This window comes from Cinclus cinclus, chromosome 3 (assembly GCF_963662255.1).
Source record: "Cinclus cinclus chromosome 3, bCinCin1.1, whole genome shotgun sequence".
NCBI classification, from domain to species: Eukaryota; Metazoa; Chordata; class Aves; order Passeriformes; family Cinclidae; genus Cinclus; species Cinclus cinclus.
Window position 1 is genome coordinate 17801195 of NC_085048.1, and position 12588 is coordinate 17813782.

At 36.7% G+C, this 12588-nt stretch overlaps 1 protein-coding gene across 2 annotated transcripts in view; it reads left to right on the plus strand.

Annotated features, from left to right (window-relative positions):
* Positions 1-12588, plus strand: part of EIPR1 (EARP complex and GARP complex interacting protein 1) — a 74920-nt gene that overhangs the window by 25293 nt on the left and 37039 nt on the right. For both annotated transcript variants that reach the window (XM_062489720.1, XM_062489719.1), the window contains exon 4: positions 10407-10563. In XM_062489720.1, the coding sequence (XP_062345704.1) occupies positions 10407-10563 (157 nt within the window). The remainder of the gene's footprint in view (positions 1-10406; positions 10564-12588) is intronic.

Sequence of the window (12588 nt, forward strand, 5' to 3'; positions counted from 1 at the left end):
CTGTGAGGATGTTATGGACCAAAGGCTGTTTTAAATTTAATTTTCACTGCAGAATGCCATCATGTTTGTCAGACATGATGTCTCCTTCATAAATCTGTACTGAATAGTCCCAGTCACCTTATATTTCAAAATGTTTTTCAGATTCTCTTAATCTGTCACCTTCCTGGAAACTAAGGGAATACTAACTAGTGTATAGATCCTTCTTGCCTATCTGAAATATAAGAATGCCATTTACTTTCTTGAAGTCCTCAGGAACCTCTCTCCAGCACCATGACCTTTCAGAGTTAATTGAAACTGGCCTCATAAATACACTGGCCATTCCTCAATTCTTTTGGATGCATTACTAGGATCCAATTTCTTTAAATATCCCCTAACTTGACTTTCCCACTGGTCTTAGCAGCCTCAATCCTGAGAATAGCACAGACCCTTCCCCTAGACACTGAGCTTATTAAAGTGCCGTACAAGGACCAAGACTATGAATATGGAACTCCTTCTCATTGTCAGAAGGTTGCGTTATCTTTTGTTTCATCCTTCTAGCAGACACCAACTGTGTGTTACCACTTTAGTCTACGTTCTAATCCTAAATGATGATCTCTCACTTGAGCTGGGAGCTCCATGTGCTCTAGTTGCTTGTGTTCATAAAGGGTGATTCTCCCTTCTCATCTTCCTGATCCATCTCTCCTAAAGATCCATACCTCTAATCACAGTGAGATTGTACACCAATAAGATTCTGCATTTGAAATAAACATGAGGTGTACTTGGTCAGTACTAGCAAAGGAATTGTATCTCATCCCTGAGCTGAAGATTTGACCACCAAGGTATTTCTGGATTTGTTTCTATTTGGTTATATTTGTGTAATTGCTTTTCTTAGATTATAAGCCTTTTTGGAAAGAGCTATATATCTTTCTCCACTTGAGTTCAATAAAGAAAATGTGGTGGGGTTTCTCTCCTGTGAATGTTTCTGAGGTGTAAACAAATGAGACCTGCATAGTTACTAGCAGCTGACTAACATGATGTATTGTTTGAATGCCCCAAGCTGAGAAAACTACTGACTAGCAGAGGGCAACATTCTGTCTTTTTCTTTCTCTAGACTTTCTGGATGTACTAGTTATTGATACCTTGAACTAGGAGAAATCCCAACCAGAACTTATTTTTGTTGTATTACTAAAAATACCTTTCTTATTGTAGCATTTGTAACTGGCATAATGAACAGAAAACTGAGTGTATCTCAAAATAGTATATCTAGCTGGTAGTTGTTTATAATGATCCTCTTCCATTAATTACTTATGCTTGATGTGTGAGCACATCTAGAAGCTAGCTACCCAAAGTGTCGAACTAATGCAAAGATACAAGCAGATAATGGTTCTGAGATCTAAGCTTGGAATCCCAAATTATTGCTGGAAGAAATTTTGTGTGTGTTGGTTGTGGCCACACATCTGGATTTCTGTTGGGAGGATGTACTAAGTAGAGACCGTGGAAGGCTGATATCAGGGGTAGTCAGCCTGCCTTTTCCAATTGAGCTAGTGATTAGAACTTGGTTCATCAAGCTTGAGGCAGCCACCTAAACTGCTCCTGTTGGATGGAGTGGCATTTGTCCTGCTTGAGGTATACTTGCTACAAAAGTTGTATTTGTCTTTGGAACTCCTATGGAGTAGAATAGGAATGCTTGGGGTTATTTAGATATACTCCTGAATATGTAACTGTCTATTAAGGTGCACAATTCAACGGAGAGATAAGTGGTCTGCAGTTCCCATCAACTTGTTAAGGAGTACAGTTTGTAATACTTTATTAAATATCAAGTGGGAATTGAAGTGCATTGTTTCATTTGAACTTATTTCACTGAGATCTGCCATAGTTTTGTTGGTGATGAAAGTGAGTTACCTCCATGAGGCAACTGTTATGTGTGTAAAAGTAGCAATATGGACAACACTGTTCAGCTCCACTCCCCTATGTGATGATGGAAACTAACATGTAAATAGCTCTCATCAAGTTTTATTGGTGTATTGTGCAGTTTTTCTCAGTGCGGAGTTAAATCTCACAGATAATTTTTATATGGTCAGTCAATACCTTTTTGCCTGTGTGGCTCTCATTGTTGCAGCTTTTACATTATTGCAGCCAAAGTTCAATTTATGCCTTTTCCAATTTGACTGCCTGCTTTCTGCAGTCTCCTGTTCTTCCATAGAAAATAATGAGTTTAACTGTCTCACCATATCATACCCACACCTTTGCACAACCTTAGATCATTCTGTCTGCATTAGTGTGTGGTAGGCGTGGTTTTTAAAACCTCCTTGGACATCTGTATATACAATGCAAACATATACTACTATTAGGATAAAGAGTGAGCTACTGTATTTCCTTTTTTTTCTGTTTTTTTTTTTTTGCTTTTTTTTTTGTTGTTGTTCTGGGTTCTTTTTGAAAATCAATTTCTGGTTTTGGGTAGCTAAAATGTGCATTTAAATAATGGAAAGAAAAATTAAGCTGCCTGTAGCTCTTTATTCCTACGTATACTTCACCCTGTGTGTTTCAGAAAAAATATAGAATCAAAGACTACACAGACTTTTAGGACAAAAGATGAAGTTCCTAATCCAGAAAATAAATAGTCTGTTTTCCTCCTCTTTTGTTTGTCTGTGTAGGACATGGTGTTGAATAAATAGTTAATTTTTAAATTAATTTATTAAAAAGACTAAAAGGAATATTCTTTTTTTAAAACAAAATATGCTTACCTGATTAATATGGTTTTTATTTCTTAATTCTGTTAAACTCAAAGACGGATGTTCACATTGATTGATAAGGAAGAGTGTTGTCAGTGGAAGGGAGGAGGGTTCTGAGCACTCGCTGCTTGTTCCTGTCATACCGAGAGCACTAATGGGCACCAGCTGGGCTGCAGCTATAGCAGCTTCACCACTTCAGCCTTGCACAGCACGAGCTGCTGTGGCAATGCTGCAGAAGGGCCTCCTGTGCAGATTTAGGAAGTACACACTTCAGTTGTTGTTCCCTGGGCAACAGAATAACTGCAGACAGCTGGCTTTGCACCACCTGAGCTGATCAAAGAGCAAACCCTGTCAGGCACTGATACTTCAGCTCCTCCAGCTTCAGTGTGAATGTCTGCAGGCAGTGATGTAGGAGGCATTGTCATTCAGGTTTCAAGGTTAAACACAGGGGAATGAAGTAGAATGACAACAAAAAGTAATATGAAAGCATCCTTCCTGTAGATAGTACAGTTGGGTGTGTATAGCTATTGATGATCAAGAATTAGCTTTAAAATACTAAATTACTGGCATACATGTAAAATGTCTTGGAGTTAGTCAAAAAGAGACTGGGAGGCTAGCAATAATAGGCTTTAATTCTGGGAGAAGGAAGAACAATCACAAGGGTGATATATCATGTGTTTCATTGAGAAAGACCAAAAGAATGGTTGAACACAAAGATTAAAATATTATGTAAAATGGTATGGCTATGGAGGACTTATCTGGTCTGCTGTAAGCTCCTGGCAGGTGAGGTCTGCAGCAGCATGGTGGGGTTTATTCAGCAAGTGATACCAGAAGCATAAAAGATGGACGATTGAACAACAGTGAACTGTGATGTAGTCTGCTGTGGACCTGTATAATTGGGATTAAGATCCACTTGAATGTGTTGGATAAGAGTGGAGGGGTGGGAGGGATAGGTGGTAGCATTTCACAAATGTCCATTTAACTCTTTTCTTGAACTTCTTTTATATTATAGTCATATCCACTTAGCACTTTGCTTAAGAAGGGTGCTAACTTCTTAAGATATTGCTTTAAACTTTGTTGTGAAATAATAAAGATTATTTTAATTACTCCTCTTAAAATAAGTTTTTCCTTAGTTTTTTTCTAATATCTGCTTTTACTTCAGAAGGTAGTAGATACCCTTTTGGAGAAGCAGCTCCAGTGAACAAACACGGGTGAGTGATAATACTGACTTTTAGCGAGTCCTTAGTGTGCATCTGTCCACACCTGAAAGAGGAAAATGAACAGACTTGGTGTGTTTCTGAATGTGCTCAGTCCTCGTTTCCTGAAACTGCAGAATGTTGAGTAGTATCCCACACTTCCATTAAGGGATTAATTTTTATATTCTGTATATTCTTTGGATTTTTTGTATTTCATTTCTATTTTAGCAATATTTGATGAATGTCTCTCTAAAGTAGTTTCAGGTGGGGTTTTTTGCTTTCTGTTTTGTTGAGGATTTTTTTGGTTTGCCTTTGGGACACATTAGACAATGTCTTTCTTGTTTGGCTGTTCTGATTTACTGCATCAGCGGTCAAGATATCAATAGATTTCTTAGTATGTTTACTGAGTTTGCATGTTAAGTCCTTTTTAAAGCTGTTATTTATTAAAGAGAATTAATTAAGAAGACTTTATAAACAGATTTTATGATATCTGATGTTCAGTTGCATTCTTCGTAATTTTGCAGTCTGTGGCATTTTCTGAAGGAGCCTTTATAATAATTCTGAATTACTTAATATTTTAGATTCTTCTGTCTCAGTCTGGGAATGTCACAAAGCTCACTTCTTTCATTCTGCAAGTCTTCAACTGTAGGAATTGCTGCTGCAAAAAAAATCAAGAACAGTGTGAAGTGCACAGGCCATCCCTTCTAGCTTAAAAATCTACCAGTTCATAAAAGATGCAACAGCAGGAATGACTTTCAATGTCCCGAACAATTGTATTGCACCTGGAATCAGCAGTGTTCTTATATCCATAGATTTTCCTTTTTGCATCTAGTCCAGAAATGATTGTGTAGTTTTCAAGGAATGTCTGCTGGCTACTGTGTTCCAGCTGCAGCAGTGCAGTGAATTGATTTGGTGTGCATGAAGGAACTCCATCAAGGAGTAACAGGTACTTTTAGTTAACCTTACAAATCTGTTTCTTTTTGAACTCTGGTTACTAACTTCCTGTTATTTTTTAAACTTCAGGCAGATATTTTTTACCTAGGCTTATTTCTTATAACTTAAGTTGGAGCAATTCTCCAAGGGGAGCAGTGTTTGGAGGAAGATAAATGGAATGTTCTACCAATCTACAGCTTTTACTTTTTTTTTCTGAATTGTGGCTTGGTAGTATAAAGCTAAAAATTGTCATGGAAATAGTCCTCATTGAGAAGTCCTTTTGAGTGCTGCAGGGGAAATTGGTATTGATTGACCATGTTATGACCCTTTGCAAATTGTACACTCTGCATGCAGAGCATTTTCTCACTTGCTCAACTTGTAAAGTAGGCACCAAAGATGGCATCAAGTTCTATAGCCATGATTATCTCTCAGGATTTGGCTGAACTCAACAAGGTTTGAACTCACCAATGTTGATTTCCTACATTTGATTACTGTACCCTTATTGCTACCAGCTTTATGTGTAGTTGTTTCCTAATTCAGTGCTGTCAAAGTATGGGATTACTTGTTTATTCCTTAAAGTCTGTTTTGCTTGTTTGTAAGCCTGGATCATTTCAACAGAACTAGTTAGATGAAACTATGTGCAGTCACTCTAGCAGATATTATCTTCTGCCCTGGAGATAATATTGGTGGACTTGGGGAAATGGTGCTTAACAGAGGGTTGTTGCAGTTGTAACAAGTACATTTAGCTCCTTCCTTAGCTATACCTAGCAAAAGATATACTGAAGATGTATGATGAATTATATAAGGGATGAGGAGGAATAATTATTTCCCCCTCTTGAATGAAGAAGAACAAATATGATAAAGATTCAATAGTTCGTCTCATTTCTGTATCATTTTATGTGAATATTTTTTTTAATACACTCAGTGATAAAACTGCAGCACAGCCTTATCTGTTCTCTTCTGTGTTGGTGCTGTGACATAAATAAAAATTCTTTCAATATGAAGTAGAGATGCAAAAGTGGTTTCTAACTGTATAAAGATTTTTAAGGAGGGCATTGAAGCATGACATAGAGACACTATGTATTTAGCTTGTTTTTCTTTCTTTTACAGGATAACTGGCCTTACCATTTGGATATTAGTTTCATGCTTGTCTTTTAGTATTTTAAAGAGATAATATGAGAGCTGGTAGATAAAAACATTGTCATTTTGTATGTATATGTGCAGTAATGTGATGTGAAGATAGCGAAAGATGGGAAAACCTGGAGTTTCTCTTTGCCTGTAGGCATTCTAGATAAGCAATGGCATTACAGAGGTGGTAGTGAAATTACCTAGTAACACTGGATTTTTAAATTTTAATATGATCACTTGGGAAATAAGGCTATAAGGGTAATACCACAAATACTGTATATTGTTGATGAGCTTTTCATATGGCAATGGGAAGCATGTTGTGGGACTTTGACTTCTGTGTAGTGAGAGTTCCTGTTGGTGTTTATGGATTTCTGTAGGCTTCTAGCTAGTGGTTATTTGATTAGAGGAATTGTGACCCAGAAAAAGCTCCCCTTCAACTATCAGAAGAGTGGCACTTTCACTCACACTTAGATTTGCCCTCTCTTTTACAAGGGAGAAAATGCTATCTTTTAAAAAGTTCCTTATATAAAGGTAAATTAAGCCTTCCTTAAGGCCAGCTATATCTAAAATCACTTATCTGGGTGGCTATGGAAATTTTATTTTGGTTTCACTCATCTGGGAATTAACAAAGTGTCAGAACTGTCCAAGGAGAATTTAGTAGGGCTCTGAATAAAGTCTTTGTTCTACAGATTTCAGCCATGTATCTAATCTGAGAATTTCTCCAAAGTTTAAAATTAGAATATTTGCAATGCAAACAGTTGCTCGAGATGGATGGACATTCAGCAGCTAGAAAGTGGTCTGTTACTTTGCCTGAGCATCATCAAACCCAGCTGTCTGTGCTGAGTGTTGAAGTTTTGTGCTTGATGGCTTTTAGTCATATCCTTTTCTGATATGCAATTTAATTTATCCCTCATCACTAGTCCCAGTAGAGTAAAACAGGCACAGAACTGCACAAAATTCTGCACATTAAATTCTGCACCAACCTGTACTTCAGTTTTCAAACCACAGAAGCGTTACAGGAGCTTGGATCACTTCAATGGGCGCTTTCCTCTGTGTATATAAATACACATACATAAACACTTATGCTTTGGCCTCCCTCAGTCTTCAAAACAATGCTTACTTAGTTGTTTAGGGTTTTGAGTTTGGAAATACAATGGTGCAGGGAACTAATATTCCAGTTGTTTTTGAGGTTATTTTTCCATTTCAAGGCTATCTTTAAGACTGTGGTGTTGTGGCAAGAGGAAAATGTCTTGAGAATGTGCTTCTCCCCACCTCTGTCTATCTAAAACCTGTGCTGCACAAAGCAGTAATATTTGGAATTTCAATCTTTTTATGGAATATAAATTTGATGTTGCACTTCTTTGGTGTTTAGTCTTCCCTCAGCTGATTTGGCCTTTGTGGAAGTAATTTATTGTTTGTTAAGGATGAGAATTCACATTATATGGTGCCTGTGTAAGTACACATTTCTCTTGCTTGATAAGACAAGGAGAGATCAATACTGCAGAGTTTATTGCAGGGATTTGTTTCCTTTTCCTTCCTGATGTTCAGAAGAAAACTAAATTTGTCCATTGCATATTTGCAAGTTTGTTGCTTTATGGGTGCATGTATATGACACATTCTCACTGCTTCTTGAACAAATGCAGGACATAGAAATGTTAATACACTTACTCCATGTTTTACCAACCACAGTTTGACATCATTTTGGGACCACCTAGCCATGTACTACTAGCAAGAAAAGTTGAAACCATATGAACGTGTTCTGCTGTAACTTTTCAGAAAAAAATATGGTGTAAGAAGTGATCATGCAAGTTTTACAGGCAGCTCCACAATTACCAGAGAATTTTAAGATAAGTGGAATAACAGCAGATTTTTGTAGATGAAACAAGAAGTCTGAAATGAAACTGCACCAGGATAATGAAACATCAGTGTTGGATATTGCTGTATATGTCATACATGAGAGTGAAAAGAGCCTCTTTGGTTTCTGTATTCAGACACCTGCTATGTAAGATGGCCTTCATAATTTCATTATAACTTACATGTATTCTACTAGGAGTAATTTTAATTTTATCAAAAGTGAACAATAGTTAAAATCAGTCTCAATCCTTTTCAAAATCTGGCTGCATAAAAATTTCTATTGGCTAGCTAGCTTGTAAAAAAACAACAAAAAAGCCCCAAAAAATGTCAAAAAGCCTCCAAACCAAGCAAACCCAAAGCACACCCCTCCATCCAAAAACAACTTCAGAAGTGGTAGTTGATTCTTCATTTTTAATTATGTCATTGATTGTATAGTGAATTTTAAGCATTTATCTCACCACTGATTACTAGTTGAAGTCTTGAAGGTTAAATTTCACCTAAAAAAGAAAAAGGTGATATTTATTAGGCAATTCTTGGGGAAGATAGGACCTATTTGTGCATTGAAAAGTGTTTTGTGCAGGCTACTTCTTTAAAAAATAATCTGTTTCTTGGATATTAAGTTTCTTTGTGAAACTTCGTAAAACTTTAAAATTAAGTTCTCTTAAGACTTGTAATGCTGTGTTGGAGAGGAAAGATGGCTTGAGGAACATATAGTTTGTTTTCTATGATTTGCTTTTGTGGCTCTCTGCCGTGATCTTGATAATAGTGGCAAAGCTAATGCTTTATATGCATGGTACAGACCTTTTAGTAGCATCTACCAGAAACTGTTTGTTACTGTTCTGTCCCATTGATGTGAAATGTTTGATAAATCTCCCCTTCTTTATCTGTATTGCACTTTAAGTTATTTACTACATGCATGGTGTACAAAGCACACTGTGTGTGGGTTTACCCTTTGCTAAGGAAAGGTAGCCATTCACTGCTCCTTTCTTCTCTTCCTCAGTGGCACATGGATCTATAGTAAACAATTTGCCTGAAATGATTCAGAAATATCTGTTTAGTTAGCATGCTCTACAGTTAGCAAAAGTTCAACTGAGTGCTAATAAGTAAGGGATTTTCTATGATCTTCAGATGTATGGTCTCTTTTTATTTTATTCAACTTGTATATCCAAATTACTGTAGAACAGTTATGTGCCTCATACATGTAATTTATGCTCAGCACAATCTATCAAATATCCAGTGGTTGTATGTTCTGAATTCATATAAAGTCTTCCGCTTGTCCCTGTTTCCTGTTGCAGAAATGGCCTTTTTTTCCTACAGGTTTGACCAACTACCTTTATTTATTTATTTATTTATTTTTATTTCATATGACTGCATTTTAAACATGTCTGCATTCTTGTATTCAGTACCTATTATGTATCAGTTACTTTGTTTCCTATGCTGTGTTGTTTGGGTGCCTCTTTTTCCATACAGAATATCCAGATTGGTGACCTTTATAATACATTTTTTTTCTTCCATTAGTACCCTTTTAGCTTGAGAAGGCATTTTCAGTGTCCTTCCTTCCTCTTGAAAATTCTCATTACAGCTGCTGCCACTTTTCTTTCCAGTGATGAAGTTGGTCACATTTGCTCACAGCTCTGTAATCAGATGCTCTTGACTAGAATCAGCTAAAATGTACTTCAAGACAGAGGCCTCTAAAATGACCTCAGAACAGAAAATCTATCATTTGTTGCTGCTTATGCTCTGGACTTCTCATTCAGCTCATCCTGCAGCTGGCAGTTGCTCCCCCTGCTTTTACTTACTGTGGCTATGGCTGGTTCCTTTGTTCCCGCTGGAGTGGATCGCACCGACCTGTTCATCCTTGGTGAACCCCGGACCAGTGGCTGGAACAGTGTGAACATATGCACTGCTGCTCTAGTCTCCTCCCATTCTGCAGTGCTACAAATTGCTATATTGGGTGATGGGTGATACCATATGTGCAGAGACCATATGGTATTTTCTCCTCAATCTACAGTTGTGGTGTTCTTCGTGCATTGTAATACTTGGCTGTATGCATGTAAGTTCAGTTTGTCCTTTGCAAGCCATTTTTACTTGCTGGGGTTAGAGGTGTGTACTTGCATGGGAAACCTAATTTTGCAACAAACAGTTACTGGTAGTAAAGGATATGAGAGAACGCTCTGGTTTAAACTGAAGATAGCTGTTATAAGTGTTTAAATGATGTCTGTATCTTTATTGTTAAGGAATCAAGCAATATAACTTGTGGGTCATTTTCATTAACATCAATATGGGGAATGAAATTTGGAAAACTTACATCCTGAAGAGTTTTCATGAGCACCAAATTTTGCTTTTGTTCAGAGAGACACATTAAATATGTTCTAATTACGAGTTTTGCAGCAATTTGACTGCTAACTTGAGGTCTATGTCTGTAGCCATGTTCTGCATTCTTTGAATTCATCTTGGTATAATATTTTTAAATATTTCAAACAGCAGATGTGCATTGCTTATAGATTTGTGTTAGTGTTGGTGCGTTGTGTACAAAATACGTCTCCCATACAATGATCTGTTGACATTATTCTCTGTTGCTTAGCTTCAGACACTAAAGTCATGACATGTGCTGCTGTTTGGAGGATGCCGAAGGAATTGGAATCAGGCAGTCATGAATCCCCTGATGATTCATCAAGCAACACTCAAACCCTGGAGCTACTCTGTCACCTTGACAACACAGCCCATGGCAATATGGCCTGGTAGGATTCTGCATATTTTATACTCCTAGAAAAAGCCTAAAGGATAGACCCATGCTGTTAGTTTTGTGCTGATTTATATTGTAGAAGCTATGCTATGCACTTTGAAAGTATTCTGTCTTAAAAAAAAAAAGGTATAAATTGGATTTTTAGTCCCAGATGTTTCATAGATTAAAAACATTTATTATAGTCCTGCAAACACATATGGAGTAACAGCCTGTGTACTGTTTGAATGTGTTTTTTCCCACCTGCCCCCATGTAAAGCCTTTGTTGCATAAAGGTATAATACTTAGAATTTGAATCTTTTAATGGAATATAAATTTGATGTTTCATGTAAGTTTTTGTTTTTTAGTCTTCACTCAACTAATTTAGCGTAAGTGTGAGTAATTTCTTGTTTCATGAGGATAAGAGTTCATTATGTTATATGGTGCTTATGTAACTACTCTTTATCTGTTGTGTAAGTCAAGACAAGGAGAGCTGCAATACAGCAGGGGTTTTTACAGAGGTTTGTTTCCCTTTCTGTTATTAATAGAAAGTTAAATTTGTCCATGTGTATTTGCAAGTTTGGTGTTTCATGGGTATGTGTGTATATGACATGTTCCCACTGCTTCCTGACCAGATGCAGGACATAAATTTTAAGCATCCATTTCTAGCCAGAGATTTCTAGTTTGAGCCTTGAAGATTAAATTTTAACCAAAGAAAAAGGGTAAATTCAAGTTAATATTTATTAGGCAGCCTTTGAAAAAATAAGACATATCAGTGCATTAAAAAATTACTTTTTTCCTAAGGTATAGGTTTTCTGAGTGTTAAATTTTTTCATAGTAGTATCCCTTAATTCTTTGCTATGTATTTTAATGAGTACTCCTCCTTGTAATTATTTTATTATTTTAATTCTATTTTTACTGTTGACACTTTTTGGTAATTAATATTCCCAACTGTATTGGAGAGGTTTTGTTGTTTGTTTAATCTTTACCTTTTACCCTTTTAAGCATTGTGCCTTTTGTCTTATAATTTTCCATAATTGGTGTCTATCTGATGCTGGAATGCCAGAACTTTCTATGGTAGCCGGATCACTAAAGGAGGAATAGGATGCATATCACTGCTTTTTATCAGGATGTGAATTATAGGAATGCCCAGAATATTTTTTTTCCTCTAATAACAGTTTATAACAAGCTCAAGCACAATTTTCAGTCATCTGCTATCTGATTTTGTTCAGCACTTAGTGCTTACAAATATCTGCTGCTATTTAATGCCCTTTATCTACGTGCATGTGTATATGTATGCACAGAGATTTGAAAATTCACATTCTCTGTGTGTTACACAGAGATAAAAGGTGTAAACAGAATACTTGGCATTAGTACTCCTCACATCATCTCAGGAAAGCACAGCTGAGTTAGAGGATCTTGTTTTAGAGCAGACTTTTCTATTTCTGTCTCACTTGTATTGGATACAGCTGATAAATTATTAAATTAGGCATTTTTTGCTAAATGTGTCATGTAACAGGCCACACCCCACTGAGTGGTGTGTTGTCTACAAATAGCAATGTAAATGTTCTTTGTATTACACTTCTTAGGTGTTTAGAAAAACATGAAGCTATTTAGACACCAAGGGTTCAATTGTTGTTGGAACCAAATATAAATCAGAAAAGCAATTTTCCTCAATGCAAAGTGTAAATACTTTTCAAACCACAGTGTAAGACCAGTGTTCTGGTGTACACAATCACTGTGAGATCAGTGGTGGTCTGGCACCATACACTTGCAGTAAGAAGGATCAGTCATTTGCCTTCCCATTAGAGCATGCATACCCTTTATGTTTTGCCTGGAAAACCACAGGCTGAGCACTGGACCCAAGTTTAGTGTGACCACGTGCACTTTAAGGAGGTTGCTTAATCCACAGCATGTAGCAGAGCAGTGTGAATGTAGCCATGAGTGATTGGATACAGGCTTCATTTTTAAAGTTAATTTTGAATATTATTAGTCAGAATGCATGCTAAAAAATAAACAAAAAATTGGGCTTTTATCACATCTT